This window comes from Aethalodelphis obliquidens, unplaced genomic scaffold (genome assembly GCF_003676395.1).
Source record: "Aethalodelphis obliquidens isolate GAN/ISIS:26980383/991018 unplaced genomic scaffold, ASM367639v1 scaffold85, whole genome shotgun sequence".
NCBI lineage: Eukaryota > Metazoa > Chordata > Mammalia > Artiodactyla > Delphinidae > Aethalodelphis > Aethalodelphis obliquidens.
Window position 1 is genome coordinate 6348122 of NW_020838029.1, and position 17718 is coordinate 6365839.

The 17718-nt window shown below is 38.1% G+C and overlaps 1 protein-coding gene across 1 annotated transcript in view; it reads right to left on the reverse strand.

Moving 5' to 3' along the window:
- TEX11 (testis expressed 11) overlaps window positions 1–17718 on the reverse strand; it is a 345168-nt gene that overhangs the window by 36254 nt on the left and 291196 nt on the right. Inside the window, exons 26-28 of the mRNA XM_027093589.1 lie at window positions 3632–3781; window positions 2272–2380; window positions 979–1099 (exon numbers count right to left, since the gene is read on the reverse strand). Of these exons, the coding sequence (XP_026949390.1) occupies window positions 979–1099; window positions 2272–2380; window positions 3632–3781 (380 nt within the window). The remainder of the gene's footprint in view (window positions 1–978; window positions 1100–2271; window positions 2381–3631; window positions 3782–17718) is intronic.

Here is a 17718-nt window from a genome sequence, read left to right on the forward strand (position 1 = left end):
TCATGTACTCAAGAAAATTGAAAACAAACCTTTGAAAACGAAGACTTAGACACAACTGTTCATAGCAGCATTATTTGTAATAGCCAAAAAGTGGAAACAAATAAAATATTTATCAACTAGTGAGTGGATAAACAAAATGTGACATACTAATTCAATAGCCTATAAAAATATTCTATTTATTCAGCAATAAAAAGGAATGAAAGAGTGATACATGCTACAGCATGGGTGAACCTCAAAAACAGTAAGCTAAACTGAAAGAAACCAGACACAAGAGGTCACAAATATGACTCCATTTATATGAAGTGTCTAGAATGAGAAAATCTATAGAGCTAGAAAGCAGATCAGTGGTTCCCTGGGCCTGAAAATGGGAGCAGGGATTGACTGCAAATGGGCAATGGGAAAATTTTTGGAGTAATGAAAATATTCTAAAACTGGATTATGGTGTCAGTTGCATAACCATACATTAACTAAAAATCACTGAATTATATACATATAATGGGTGAATATTACAGTATATAAATTACATCTTAATAAAGCTGATCTAAAAATTACTGAATAAACCTGCACTAAAAAGAAAAAAAAGCAGAGGAGGGACTAAAACACAGGTCTTCATTGTTCCTTCTACTCTATTATCACCTGTCTCAGAAGTGGCAGAATAATAATAAACTTTTTCAAAGGGTTAGTCTCATCACAGGGGAATAATTCTACCAGGTTTTGAAAATACAAAGTAATTCAAAATGCCAGATGGTACTGCTACTTCGACCTAATCCACAGTATACCTGTATTAGAAATTTTCTACTTTTAACTATTTACATTTCACAAACCCAGGGAAATTTTATAGTGTGTAACCACATTTTAATACAAATTTATTTACATTAAAACTCATATCGAAAAGCATTATTCTATGTAATTTCTAATACATAAGATCATTTAGTTCTTTAAAATTAGCTTAAAGTTTAATATCATTGTTTGACTTACAGTGTGGCTAATAAGGCTCAGAGCATCTTCACAGCAGCCCCAAATTTCTTCCAGGGGACAGAGTTCTTCATTCGGCACCCCATCTGGCACGAAGAGGTTAATCAAGCTGTGCATACATTTGCTGAAAATCAAAAAGAGAAAACGCATCCCATAAGGAAAGAAATCATTGACTTCATGGCTAAGATAAGTAAAATCTGGATCTCATCCCAGACTAAGAGCTTCAAAACACGTCTGTTCTTCCTTCAATTTTATCTGGCCTCCAAGCTCAGAAGACAGATTTTTGAAGATATAAAGGGGGCTGACCAATCCTTCCTTTTATTATGCCTACGGTTGTCTTTCACTATATATATATATTTTTTAGTTTCCTGAACTAAGGAGTTGTGTCTGTTTACTATATTTTATGAGCTGGTTTAATCTACAGATACTTTAAAGCATCTCGTTACATCCTCAAATGCAGAAGGGAATTGGGATTTAAATTGGGAGTAATTCCAGGAGAACTCTCTCATGTCTCAGAAAAGGAAGACTGTAATGAAGTTTTCCAGAGAAAAATCACACAATATCTATTTTTCCCCCATGTCTAGGCGTAGAGAACATAAAATCTTCAATAAATACTATTTTATATTACGTACAGCACTTATTGGTCCTTAAAGAAAGGTGCTTAGAAAAAAATATATGAGGCAAATGTAGCAAAATGTTAACATCTGTTAAATTTGAGTGGTGGATACACTCGTGTTTGTTATATTAATCTCTCTACTTTTCTGTATATTTGGCATATTCAGTAATGAACGAAAGAAAGGTACTTAATTAGTAATTTTATTATATATACAGGCTCACACAAAGAAGCAACTTTCTCCCTCTTTTCTCCTTTGGGAAAACCAGACTCCTTTACCTTGCCTTGGTCTATCACACAACTCTAAATATGGAGCTATTCTGAGGGCTTTTTAGTCCAGGAGTTACAGGAGTGGCCCAATCATCTTTTGAGTCAGTTGAGTATGATTGATGACTTATGGGACATTGACTATAGCACTTTTGGCTATCAAAAACTAGGATTCGGGCTTCCCTGGTGGCGCAGTGGTTGAGAGTCCGCCTGCTGATGCAGGGGACACGGGTTCGTGCCCCGGTCCGGGAAGATCCCACATGCTGCGGAGCGGCTAGGCCCGTGAGCCATGGTCGCTGAGCCTGCGCTCCGCAGTGGGAGAGGCCACAACAGTGAGAGGCCCTTGTACCGCAAAGAAAAAAAAACAACAACAAAAAAATAAAACTAGGATTCAGTGTTGAATTATATTTACTAACCTGTATCTCAAAACATCAACTGATTCTTTCTTTTTGTGGAGAAATAAAGCCTTTTTCAAGGCCTTTAGAGCAATAGAAGGATAGTGTGCAGGCATTTCCATTGCTAATGCTACAGGAAGGGAAGCAAAAAGATTGTGAACACCATAATCTCATCCATCACAGTTTTCATCCCACGTTACAACTGACTTTCTCTAATGAAACTGACCTGAGACAGATGAACAAAAACAAATAAATAAACAAAGACAAAAACCCAAAAATGAATTTTATTAAAATGATGAATCCATGGTGGCTTTCAGAGATAGCTTCTACTTTCTGGGCAGAGTAACATGGTAGGATCACCAGGTTATATTTTTTCTTCAGCAAACATCAACAGAGAACCTACTGTTTCTGTAAGCCTGCGCATAGTCATACAGGTGAAGCAATAATCTTAGGAACCAAAGTGAAGGAGGGGCACACTAAGAAGGAAACAGAAAGCAGATAAGTAAAAGGGTACTAATCAAAAACAGATTTATACTAAATATACTGTTTCTGCCTAACATTAAAAACAGGAAACACTTGACATAAGAGTAAGTATCAGAGGTAAAACCCCTAAAACTTCTACACGCATTTACCAGGCCTCTAGAATTGGAGTTCCATTATACAAGGAACAGTGGTCACCATCACATGTCTATAAAGTATACGCCACCAGCTCCACAGGTCTAGAAATTCTGTCTTGGCAAGACAAGGAAAGGTAAATGTGACTCTTGTGCACTTGGGGCTACCTAATACCTTTATTAGCCACACATAGGCTCCTGAGGAGGGTGAAAGAAATAAAGGGAACATAATGAGGCCATTTCTTGCAGTATATCCTCATAGAGGCTCTGAGCCCCCCAATACTACTTATAGCCCAATGACAAATTTGAGGTTGGCAATTGTGTTAAAAATATCACCAATATTTCTCTGTACACTTTCATAAACGGCTAAGAGTGTATTACTTTTGACTAGTGAAGCAGCTGATTGCCTATTTCTAACTAGCTGAGCAAAACTAACTTTCTGAAGTTTGAGCTACCTCTATTGTGTAGTTATATTATTCGATTCTACACATAAAATAAATATGAGCAATGCACTTTGCTAGGGTTTATAAGTACAACAAATACAAGTAATTATTACTCATGACCCTAAGGAGCCTAAAGAAAAAGATAAATGCACAAACGATTATAATACAAAATAGTTTGAGAATGCCATTAGAGAAGGAGAAACAAAGTGCTATGAGGATACATTGCTTCCCACCTGGAGGAAAGAGAGAAGAGAGAGAAGAAAGAAAAAAGTAGTACGACTTAAATGGGTACCAGCCTTCCAAAAACATAAATACAGCTCTTACATGCGATTGTTTCCAATGTTTTACTTTCTAAATGAGGCAGTTCCCACACTGATTCCAGGAAGCTGTCCAGTAATGGGTCATTCATTTTGGCTTTAACTTCAAACTCATACAGCAGAAGCAATGTCTCACATGGATCACTTGAGAAGTCCCCTAAGAAAGAGGCAAAAATGCAACATTCTCTGTGATTACATTTTATCATTCTCTTCTATTCTAATCTCTCTTCTGGGGAGATTTTCCTATTGAGGAAAATTAATTTTACTTATAATTTGAAGGTTATCCCAGCTCCTGTAGACAGATCTTTTACATTTTAAAATATGTAAACTCACCAATACTTTCACACCCTGAAATGCATTCACTAGAGTTGTCTACATTTCCTGAAATTATTACGATGATATTCCTAAATAGCCTGGAAAAGTCTTGTTGCTATCTAATTCAAATACGTTTACCTGCCTTACTTTAATGACTGAGTTAACCAGAAAATACAGTGCAATATAAACCAACTGTGGTTTTATTTTAAACAAAGCAAGGGGAAGTTTCCAAACTGCTTCATTTAGTCAGTCAACAATATTTCTTGGTTATCGCCATGGGCAGAATCTTGTATCAGGTAGCATCTACCATACTATGTGAGATGGTTTCCAATCACCCTTGTTAGACTGAACGTTTTCAAAAGTTTGGAGGTATAGCATACATACAATAAACTGAGGGAAGTGCATTAATCTTAAACAAACAGGGTGATGAATTTTTATATATGTTCAAACCACTACCCAGATCATGACATAGAACACTTCCAACACTCGTGCTCCTTTCCAGTCAATACCACCTTTGCAGAGTTAACAACTATTTTGACTTCTATCACTACTGATGTGTATTTTTTGTTATTGAACTTCAGTGATAGCATGTATAACTATAATCAACTTTTGAATATTGACCTGTATACTGTGACTTGCTTAACTCATTTATTAGTTCACATAACTTTTTTGTAGATTCTTTGGACTTTCTATATAGAGAATCATGTGTCCTCTGCAAATACAGATAGTTTTATTTGATCTTTTTCACTCTATGTATGTCTTTTCCCACTCTTTCGCTTGCCTTATTGCATTGGCTAGGACCACCAGGATGATGATGACCAGGAGTGGTGAGAGTAGACATCCTTGACTTATGTCCTTAGAGGGAAAGCATTCAGTCTTTCATCATTTAAAATGACATTAGCTGTAGGTTTCATTTTTGTGGATGGTCTTTATCAGCTTGAGGAACTTCCCTACTATTCCTGTTTAGCTGAGAGTTTCTATAATAAATGGATGTTGAGTCTTGTCACTTAATCTGTTGATATGGTGAATTAAATGATTGAGTTTACAATGCTGAACCCAGGATAAAACTTACTTGGTTATAATCTATTATCCTTTTCATGTTTTACTAGATTTTAAACTATGAATTCAATGGGTATAGGACAATTCAGGTTATCTATTTCTTTTTGTGGGAGCTTTGGTAGTTTGACTTTCAAGGAATTTGTCAATCTCATCTAACCCTTCAAGTTAATGGGCATAAATTTCTTCAGAATATTCCCTTGTTATCTTTTCTTTAATGTCTGCAGCATCTGTAGTGATGTCTACACTATCATTCTTGATATTGTTAATTTGTGTCTTGATCTGCCTGGCTAGAGTTTTCTCAACTGCACTGATCTTTTCAAACAAAAACAACAATACAGCTTTTGGTTTCATCAATTTTATCTATTATTTTCTGTTTTAAATCTTATTGACTTCTGCTCTTATATTACTCCTTTCATTCTGCTTGATTTGGTTCAATTTGCTAATTTTTTCCCTAAGGTGGAGGCTTATTTAAGATCTTTCTTTTTCTAATAGAGGCATTTATTTCTACAAAGTTCTGTCTAAACACTGCTTTAGCTGTATCCTCCAAATTTTTTTTGTTTTGTTTTTTTGCGGTACACGGGCCTCTCACTGTTGTGGCCTCTCCTGTTGTGAAGCACAGGCTCCGGACGCGCAGGCTCAGCGGCCACGGCTCACGGGCCCAGCCGCTCCGCGGCATGTGGGATCTTCCCGGACTGGGGCATGAACCTGAGTCCCCTGCATCGGCAGGCAGACTCTCAACCACTGCGCCACCAGGGAAGCCCCCTCCAAATTTTTATATGCTGTGTTTTCATTTACTTCCATTCAAACTATTTCTAATTTCCCTGCGAATTTCTCTTCAACCCATTTGATTATTTAAAAAGTATGTTTTTTAAATTGAAGTATAGTTGATTTACAATATTATATTACTTTTGGGTATACAACATAGTGATACAGTATTTTTATAGCTTACACTCAGTTTAAAGTTATTACAAAACAATGGCTATATTTCACTGTGCTGTACAATATATCCTTGTTGCTTATCTATTTTTTGTTGTTGTTGTTGTTGTTGCGGTATGCGGGCCTCTCACTGTTGTGGCCTCTCCTGTTGCAGAGCACAGGCTCCGGACGCGCAGGCCCAGCGGCCACGGCTCACAGGCACAGCCACTCCGCGGCATGTGGGATCCTCCCGGACCGGGGCACGAACCTGTGTCCCCTGCACTGGCAGGCAGACTCTCAACCACTGCGCCACCAGGGAAGCCCTGCTTATCTATTTTATACATAGTAGTTTGCATCTCTTAATCCCATACTCCTGTCCTGCCCCCTCCCCACTTCACTCTCCCCAGTGGCAACCACTAGTTTGTCCTCTGTATCTGTGAATCTGTTTCTGCTTTGTTATGTACATTGGTTTGTTTCATTTTTTAGATTCCACATATAAGGGATAACATAGAGTATTTGTCTTTCTCGGTCTTACTTATTTCACTAAGGGTAATATTCTCTAAGTCCATCCAAGTTGTTGCAAATGGCAGAATTTCATTCTTTTTTATGGCTGAGTAATATTCCATTTTATATATTACACCACATCTTCTTTACCCATTCATCTGTTGATAGACACTTAGGTTGCTTCCGTATCTTTGCTATTGTAAATAATCCTGCTATGAACATTGGGGTACATATATCTTTTTGAATTATTGTCTTCTTTTTTTGTAGATATATACCCAGGAGGGAATTGCATGATCACATGGTAGTTCTATTTTTAGGTTTTTGAGGAACCTTATACTGTTTTCCACAGTGGCTGCACCAATTTACATTCCCACCAACATTGTACAAGGGTTCCCTTTTCTCCACATCCCCACCAACATTTGTTATTTGTAGACATTCTAACAGGTGTGAGATAATATCTCATTGTGGTTTTGATTTGCATTTCTCTAATGATTAGTGATGCTGAGCATCTTTTCATGTGCCTGTTAGCCATCTGTATGTCTTCTTGGGAAAAATGTCTATTTAAGACTTCTGCCCTTTTTTTTTTTTTCCGGTACATGGGCCTCCCACTGCTGAGGCCTCTCCCATCGCAGAGCACAGGCCCTGGATGCGCAGGCTCAGCAGCCATGACTCACGGGCCCAGCCGCTCTGCGGCATGCGGGATCCTCCCGGACTGGGGCACGAACCCACATCCGCTGCATCGGCAGGCGGACTCCCAACCACTGCGCCACCAGGGAAGCCCTTCTGCCCATTTTTAATTGGTTTGTTGGTTTTTTTCTTGATGCTGAGTTGTATGAGCTCTTTATATATTTTGGATATTAACCCCTTATTGATCATATCATTTGCAAATATTTTCTCCCATTCCATAGTCTGTCTCTTCGTTTTGTCAATGGTTTCCTTTGCTGTGCAAAAGTTTTTATGTTTAATTAGGTCCCATTTGTTTATTTTGTTTTTATTTCTTTTGCTGTAGGAGACAGATCCAAAAAATATTGCTATGACTTATGTCAAAGAGTGTTCTGCCTATGTTCTCTTCTAGAAGTTTTATGGTTTCAGGTCTTACATTTAGGTCTTTAATCCATTTTTAGTTTATTTTTGTGTATGGTGTGAGGAAATGTTCTAATCTCATTCTTTTACATGTGGCTGTACAGTTTTCCCAGCACCACTTATTGAAGAGACTGTCTTTTCTCCATTGTATATTCTTGCCTCCTTTGTCATAGATCAATTGACCGTAGGTGCATGGGTTTATTTCTGGGTTCTCTATTCTGTTCCACTGATCTATGTGTCTATTTTTTTGCCAGTACCATGTTGTTTTCATTACAAATAAATGTGTTGTTTTGATTACAATAAATGTGTATTCTGGTGTTGTTGGGTAGAACATTCTATAAATATCCATTAGATCAAGTTGGTTGATAGTGTCATTTATGTCTTCTATACACTTGTTGAGTATCAGTAGCTTTGTAGTACAGTCTGAAGTCAGGGAGCATGATACCCCAGCTTTGTTCTTTTTTCTCAAGATTTCTTTGGCAGTTCGGGGTTTCTTGTGGTTCCATAAAAATTTCAGGATTATTTGTTCAAGTTCTGTGAAAAATGTCATGGGTTATTTTGATAAGGATTGCCTTAAATCTGTAGATCACTTTGGGTAGTATGGACATTTTAAACAATATTAATTCTCCCAATCCAAGAACATGGGATATCTTTCCATTTCTTTGTATCATTTTCAAATTCCTTCATCAATGTTTTACAGTTTTCAGAGTATAGGTCTTTCACCTCCTTGGTTAAGTTTATTCCTAGGTATTTTATTCTTTTTGATGTGGTTTTATTCACGATTGTTTTCTTGCTTTATCTTTCTGATAGTCCATTATTAGTGTATAGAAAAGCAACAGATTTCTATATATTAATCTTGTATCTTGCAACTTTACTGAATTCATTTATTAGTTCTAATACTTTTTTGGTGGAGACTTTAGGGTTTCTTATATATAGTATCATGTCATCTGGAAATAGAGTTTTATTTCTTCCCTTCCAATTTGGATGCACTTTATTTCTTTGTCTTGTCTGATTGCAGTGGCTAGAACTTCCATTGCTATGTTAAATATAAGTAGCAAGAGAGGGCATCCTTGTTGTCTTCCTGATCTTAAAGACTTTCAGTATTTCACCATTGAGTATGATGGTAGCTGTGAGTTCGTCATAAATGGCCTTTAATATGTTGATATATGTTCCCTCTATATCAACTAGAAGTATGTTGTTTAATTTCCAAATATATATTTGGAAAAATAGAACTGTAAAATATATTTTACATATACTTTATAAATTTATCATTTAACTCCATTATGGTAAGAGAAAATACTTTGCATGATTTCAATACTTTTAACTCTTTTCAGGTTTGTTTTATGGTTCAGAATATGGCCTATGTTGAATGATCCACGTGCATTTGAAAATAAATGTGTATTCTGGTGGTGTTGGGTAGAGCATTTTATAAATGTCAATTAGATCAAGTTGGTTGATAGTGTTAGTTATGTCTTCTATATCCTTGTTAAGTATCTGTTGACTTATTCTATTGACTCCTGTATTGGAGTCTCTCTCCAACCATAGGGTGGATTTGTCTATTCCTCCTTTCAGTTCTATCAGTTTTTGTTTCATGTATTTTGAAGCTCTGTTGTTTGGTACATTACAAATTTAGGATAGTTATGTTGTCACGTTTAATTGACCACTTTTTCATTATATCCCTCTTTATCCTTAGTAATATTCCTTGCTTTAAAGTGTCTTCTCTGATAATATAGCCATTCCAGCTTTCTTTGGATTAGTGTTTGCATAGTGTACCTTTTTCAATTCCTTTTATTTTTAACCTACCTATGTATTCATATATAAGTGGGTTTCTTATAGACAGCATGTAGTTTTGGGTGTTGATTTTTTAGCCAATCTCACATTCTTTATTTCTTTTCTTGATCTTTTAATTGGTGTGTTTAGACCAGGGGTGAGCAAACTACAATCTATGGGCTGGCCGCTTGTTTGGCAATAAAGTTTTCTGGGAATCCAGTCATGTTCATTTGTTTAAATATTATCTATGTCTATTTTCCTGCCTATAATGGCAGAGTGGAGTAGTTGTGCCTGAGACCCTATGGCCTGTTAGCTGAAAATATTTACTATTGGGTCTTTAAGAAACATGTCCTGACCTCTGATTTAGATGATTTATATTTAATGCAATTATTGATATAGTTGGGTGTTCTTGAACTTTATTAAACTGAATTATACTTAGAACAATTAGAAGATCAAGAAGGAAACATGTCTTGAAAAACACTGTAAGCCAACTAGAACTACCAGACCTTTAGAGAACACTCAACAGCAGCAGAATAGACATTCTTCTCAAATGCATATAGAATATTCTCTAGAATTAATGATACGCTAGGTCATAAAACAAACCTCCATAAATTTCAAAATATAAAATGATACAATGTATGTTCTGTGACCACAGTGGAATGAAATTAGAATAAGAAAAAAGAAATTGGGAAACTCACAAATATACAGAAAGTAAACAAGACACTTTTAAACAACCAATGGGTGAAAAAACAAATCAACAGAGAAATTAGAAAATATTTTGAAAATGAAGACACAATATAATAAAACTAATGGGATGCAGCTAAAGTGCTTAGATGGAAAATTATATTCATAAACGTATAATTAGATTGGTAAACATATACACATATAATTAATTATATCTTTACAGAAAATATGCTGTACACCTTAAACTTATATAGTGCTGTATGTTAATTATACCTCAATAAACCTGGAAAAAAATAAAATGAAACTTAAAAGAAGGAAAAATTGATTTCAAATCAATAATATAACCCTCCACATTAGTTAAGAGCAAACTAAACCCAAAGAAGTAGAAGGTAGAGAATAATAAAAATTGGAGTGGAAATGAATGAGAGAATAGGAAAACAATAGAGAAAATTAATGAAACCAGAAGCTGATTCTTTAAAAAGACAAACAAAATTGATAAAACTTTAGCTAGACTGACTAAGAAAAAAGGAGAGAAGCCTCATTGCTAGAATCAGAAACAAAAAAAGAGACATCATTACCAACCTTAGAGAAATAAAAAGGATTACAAAGGAATGCAATGAAAAATGTATGCCAAGGGTCTTCCCTGGTGGCGCAGTGGTTGAGAGTCCGCCTGCCGGTGCAGGGGACGCGGGTTCGTGCCCCGGTCTGGGAGGATCCCACATGCTGCGGAGCAGCTGGGCCCATGAGCCATGGCCGCTGGGCCTGCGTGTCCGGAGCCTGTGCTCCGCAACGGGAGAGGCCACAACAGTGAGAGGCCCGCATACAGCAAAAAAAAAAGAAAAAAAAGAAAATGTATGCCAATAAATTGGACAATCTGGATAAAATGAACAATTTCCTAGAAAGACAAACTACTGAAACTGACTCAAGAAGAAACAGACATCTGTATAGATGTATAATGAAGGAAGACATTGAATTAGTAATTTTAAAAACTACAGGGACTTCCCTAGTGGTCCAGTGGGTAAGACTCCACACTCCCAATGCAGGGGGCCTGGGTTTGATCCCTGGTTGGGGAACTAGATCCCAAATACATGCTGCAACTAAGAGTTCGCATGCCACAACTATGAGCCTGCATGCCGCAACTAAAGATTCTGCATGCCACAAGTAAAAGATCCCACATGCCACAACTAAGACCCGGCACAGCCAAAATAAATAAATAAATAAATATTAAAAAAAAAAAACTACAGAAAAAGAAAAGTCCAGGCTTATACAGCTTCACCACAGGACTGGAGCAAACATTTAAAGAATAATTAATACTAAGTATTTACTAATTCTTTCAAAAATTGAAAGGGATGGAACATTTCACAACTTATGTTATAAGGCCAGGATTACTATGATACCAAAACCAGACAAAGATATCACAAGTAAAGAAAATTAGACAAAGGTCTCTTATGAATATAGACACAAAAATACCCAACAAAATACTAGTATTCTGCATCCAGAAACATATAAAAGAATTATACAGTGTGATCAAGTGGGATTTTTCCCAGGAATGTAAGGTTGCTTTAACAAGTGAAAACCAATTAATATAATATACCATATCAACAAAACAGAGACTACATGATGATCTCAATAGAGGTGGAAAGCATTTTACAGAATCCAATAAACCTGATAAAACACTGTCATGATAAAAACAATTAACAAACTAGGAGTGGAAGGGAACTTCCTCAACCAGATAAAGGGCATCTATGAAAAAATCACAGCTAAAAACATACTTAATGGTGAAAGACTGGATTCTTTCCCTCTAAGATGAAGAAAGAGACACATATGCCCACCCCTACCATTGCTATTCAACACTGTACTGTAAGTCCTACCTAAAGAAATTAGGCAAGAAAAAGAAATAATAAACATCGAGACTGGAAAAGAAGTAGTGAAACTATTAATACACAATGTGATCTTGTAAATAAAATTCCTAGGCATTCCAGTAAAGTACCATTAGAACTAATAAAGAAGTTTAATAATATTAATGTACAAAAATCAATTCTATTTCTATACAATAGCCATGAGCAAAATGAGAATAAGATTAAGAAAACAATTCCATTTATAATACCATCAAAAATAAACTATTTAGGATTAAATTAAAGAAGTGCAGGACTTGTACACTGAAAACTTTAAAACATCATTGAAAGAAATTAAGGAAGATGTAAATAAATGGAAAAATATTCCATGTTCATGGATTAGAAGGCTTGACATTGTTAAAATAGCAATACCCCTCAAAATGATCTATATATTCAACAGAATCCCTACCAGAATCCCAGCTGGCTTTTTTCTTTTTTCAGAAACTAACAGGCTGATCCTAAAATTCATGTGGAAATTCAAGGGATCCAGAATAGCCAAAACAATCTTGAAAAAGAAGAGCGCACACACACACACACACACACACACACACACACACACACACAAAGAAGAAAAAGAACACATTTGGAGACTAACATTTCCATGTGTCTATGGTCAACAATTTTCTATAAGGAGACAAAGACCATCCAATGGGGAAACAATAACTTATTTTCTTTCCTTTTTGGCTGTGCCGCATGGCTTTCAGGATCTTAGTTCCCTAACCAGGGATTAAACCCGCAACCTCAGAAGTAAAAGCACAGAGTTCCAACCAATGAACCACCACGGAATTCCCAAGAATAGCTTTTTCAAAAAAATGGATCTGTATAGCCACATGGAAAATAATGAAACTGGACCCTACTTCATACCACATACAAAAGTTAACTCAAAATGGATCAAAGACCTACATGTAAGAACTAAAACTATAAAACTGTTTAGAAGACAACATAGGAGTAAACCTTTATGACTCTGGATTGGCAGTTATTAGATATGACACCAGAAGCAGGAACAAGAAAAGAAAAATAGATAAATTGTACCTCATAAAAGTTTAAAAAAAAAAAGTGCTTCAAAGGATGCTACTGAGAAAAGGAAAAAAACCCACAGAATGGGAGAAAATATTTGCAAGTCATATATCTGATCACGGACCTGCATCTAGAATATATAAAGGACTCTTATGACTTAATTTAAAAAACAATTAACAATTGGGCAAACGATCTAAACAGACATTCCTCCAAAAAATATGTACAAATCGCCAATAGGCATATGAAAAAATGCTCAATACCATTAGTTGTCAAGAAAATCAGTCATTGGGACTTCCTTGCTGGTGCAGTGGTTAAGAATGCACCTGCCAATGCAGGGAACAGGGGTTTGAGCCCTGCTCCGGGAAGATCCCACATGCCACAGAGCAACTCAGCCCGTGCACCACAACTACTGAGCCTGTGCTCTAGAGCTCCCGAGCCACAACTACTGAAGCCCGAGTGTCTAGAGCCCATGCTCTGCAACAAGAGAAGCCACCACAATGAGAAGCCCGCACACTGAAACGAACAGTAGCCCTCGTGTGCCACAAGTACAGAAAGCCCACGTGCAGCAATGAAGACCCAACACGGCCAAAAATAACTAATAAATAAATTAATTTTTTAAAAAAGAAAATCAGTCATCAGGAAATCAAAACCACAATGGGATATCACTCTACACTCAGAAGGATGGCTAGAATCAAAAAGTCAGATAATACAAGTGTTGGCAAGCTGGTGGTGAAATCAGAAGCCTTACACAACTGGTGACAATATAAAACGGTGCAGCCACTTAGGAAAATGGTCTGGCAGGTCCTCAAACAATTAAACAGAGTCACGGAGAGGGGAGCTTAAAGATGGTGGAAGAGTAAGACGTGGAGATCACCTTACTCCCCACAAATACATCAGAAATACATCTACATGTGGAACAACTCCTACAGAACACCTACTGAATGCTGGCAGAAGACCTCAGACCTACAAAAGGCAAGAAACCCCCCACGTACTTGGGTAGGGCAAAACAAAAAAGAAAAAAACAGAGACAAAAGGATATGGATGGGACCTGCACCAGTAGGAGGGAGCTGTGACGGAGGAAAAGGTTCCACACACTAGGAAGCCCCTTTGCGGGTAGAGACAGGGGAGTGGACACAGTGTGGGGGCGGCAAACTTTGGAGGCACGGAAGAGAGCACAGCAACAGGGGTGCGGAGGGCAAAGTGGAGGGATTCCCGCACAGAGGATCAGTGCTGACCAGCACTCACCAGCCCGAGAGGCTTGTCTGCTCACCCGCCAGGACCAGTGGGGGCTGGGAGCTGAGGCTCCGGCTTTGGTCGGATCCCAGGGAAAAGACTGCAGTTGGTTGCGGGAACACAGCCTGAAGGGGGCTAGTGCGCCATGGCTAGCCGGGAGGGAGTCCGGGAAAAAGTCTGGAGCTGCCGTAGAGGCAACAGACTTTTTCTTGTCTCTTTGTTTCCTGGTGCGCAAGGAGAGGGGATTAAGAGTGCCGCTTAAAGGAGCTCTAGGGACGGGGGCGAGCTGCGGCTATCAGCGCGGACCCCAGATACGGGCATGAGATGCTGAGGCTGCTGTTGCCGCCACCAAGAAGCCTGTGTGCAAGCACAGGTCACTATCCACACCTCCCCTCCCAGGAGCCTGTGCAGCCCGCCACTGCCAGGGTCCCGTGATCCAGGGACAAAGTGCCCAGGAGAACACACGGTGCCTCAGGCTGGTTCAACATCACACAGGCCTCTGCCGCGGCAGGCTTGCCCCGAACTCCGTACCCCTCCCTCCCCCAAGCCTGAGTGAGCCAGAGCCCCAGAATAAGCTGCTGCTTTAACCCTGTCCTGTCTGAAAAAAGAACAGACGCCCTCAGGAGGCCTACACGAAGAGGCGGGTCCAAGTCCAAAGATGAACCCCAGGAGTTGTGTGAACAAAGAAGACAAAGGGAAATTTCTCCCAGCAGCCTCAGGAGCAGTGGATTAAATCTCCGCAATCAACCTGATGTACCCTGCATCTGTGAAATACCTGAATAGACAATGAATCATCCCAAATTGAGGAGGTGGACTTTGGGAGCAATGATATACATATATTATTCCCTTTTTCTCTTTTTGTGAGTGCGTATATGTATGCTTCTGTGTGTGTTTTTGTCAGTATAGCTTTGCTTTTACCATCTGTTCTAGGGTTCTGTCTGTATTTTATTTTTATTATAGGTTTTTTAACTTTTTTATGTTATTATTATTATATTTCTGCGGTACGCAGGCCTCTCACTGTTGTGGCCTCTCCCATTGTGGAGCACAAGCTCTGGACACACAGGCTCAGCAGCCACGGCTCACAGGCCTAGCCGCTCCGTGGCATGTGGGATCTTCCTGGACCGGGACACAAACCCGTGTCCCCTGCATTGGCAGGAGAACGCTCAACCACTGCGCCACCAGGGAAGCCCTTTTATTATAGTTTTTAGCACTCTTATCATTGGTGGATTTGCTTTTTGGTTTGGTTGCTCTCCTCTTCCTCTCTTTTTTTTATAAAAAATTTATTAATTTTTTAAAATAATTGTTTTAATAATTATTCTTTATTTTTATTTTAATAACTTTATTTTATTTTCCTTTTTTAATTTTACCTTCTTCTTTCTTTCTTTCCCTTTTCTCCCTTTTATTCTGAGCTGTGTGGATGACAGGCTCTTGGTGCTCCAGCCAGGCATCAGGGCTGTGCCTCTGAGGTGGGAGAGCCAAGTTCAGTACACTGCTCCACAAGAGACCTCCCAGCTCCATGTAACATCAAACGGCAAAAATATCCCAGAGATCTCTATCTCAGCGCCAAGACCCAGCTCCACTCAACGACCAGCAAGCCCTATGCCAAACAACTAGCAAGACACGAACACAACCCCGTCCATTAGCAGAGAGGATGCCTAAAACAATAATAAGGCCACAGACACCCCAAAACACACCAGCAGACATGGACCTGCCCATCAGAAAGACAAGATCCAGTGTCATCCACCAGAACGCAGGAACTAGTCCCCTCCACCAGGAAGCCTACACAATGCACTGAACCAACCTTAGGCACTGGGGACAGACACCAAAAACAACAGGAACTACAAACCTGTAGCCTGTGAAAAGGAGACCCCAATCACCGTTAAGTTAAGCAAAATGAGAAGACAAAGAACCACACAGCAGATGAAGGAGCAATGCAAAAACTCACCAGACCTGAAAAAAGAAGAGGAAATAGGCAGTCTAACTGAAAAAGAATTCAGAATAATGATAGTAAAGATGATCCAAAATCATGGAAATAGAATGGAGAAAATATAAGAAACCTTTAACATGGACCTAGAAGAACTAAAGAACAAACAAACAGTGACGAACAAAACAATAAATGAAATTAAAACTGCTCTAGAAGGGATCAATAGCAGAATAACTGAAGCAAAAGAACGGAAAACTGACCTGGAAGATAAAATAGTGGAAAAAACTACTGCAGAGCAGAATTAAGAGAAAAGAATTAAAAAAATTGAGGACAGTCTCAGAGACCTCTGGGACAACATTAAATGCACCAACATTCGAATTACAGGGGTCCCAGAAGAGAAAAAGAAAGGGACTGAGAAAATATTTGAAGAGATTAGAGTTGAAAACTTCCCTAATATGGGAAAGGAAATAGTTAATCAAGTCCAGAAAGCAGAGAGAGTCCCATACAGGATAATTCCAAGGAGAAACACACCAAGACACATATTAATCTAACTATCAAAAATTAAATAAAAAGAATATTAAAAGCAGCAAGGGAAAAACAACACATAACACATAAGGGAATCCCCATAAGGTTAACAGCTGATCTTTCAGCAGAAACTCTGCAAGACAGATGGGAGTGGCAGGATATATTTAAAGTGATGAAGGGCAAAAACCTATAACCAAGATTACTCTACCCAGCAAGGATCTCATTCAGATTTGACGGAGAAATTAGAACCTTTACAGACAAGCAAAAGCTAAGAGAATTCAGCACCACCAAACCAGCTTTACAACAAATGCTAAAGGAATTTCTCTAGGCAGGAAACACAAGAGAAGGAAAAGACCTACAATAACAAACCCAAAACAATTAAGAAAATGGTAATAGGAACATACATATCGATAATTACCTTACATGTAAATGGATTAAATGCTCCAACCAAAAGACATAGACTGGCTGAATGGATACAAAAACAAGACCCGTATATATGCCGTCTACAAGAGACCCACTTCAGACCTAGGGACACATACAGACAGAAAGTGAGGGAATGGAAAAAGATATTCCATGCAAATGGAAATCAAAAGAAAGCTAGAGTAGCAATTCTCATATCAGACAAAACAGACTTTAAAAGAAAGATTATTACAAGAGACAAAGAAGGACACTACATAATGATCAAGGGATCAATCTAAGAAGAAGATATAACAATTATAAATATTTATGTACCCAACATAGGAGCACCTCAATACATAAGGCAAATACTAACAGCCATAAAAGGGGAAATCGACAGTAACAAAATCATAGTAGGGGACTTTAACACCCCACTTTCACCAATGCACAGATCATCAAAAATGAAAACACATAAGGAAACACAAGCTTTAAATGATACATTAAACAAGATGGCCTTAATTGATATTTATAGGACATTCCATCCAAAAACAACAGAATACACATTCTTCTCAAGGGCTCATGGAACATTCTCCAGGATAGATCATATCTTGGGTCATAAATCAAGCGTTGGTAAATTTAAGAAAATTGAAATCATATCACATATCTTTTCTGACCACAACACTATGAGACTAGATATCAATTACAGGAAAAAATCTGGAAAAATACAAACACATGGAGGCTAAACAATACACTACTTAATAACCAAGAGATCAC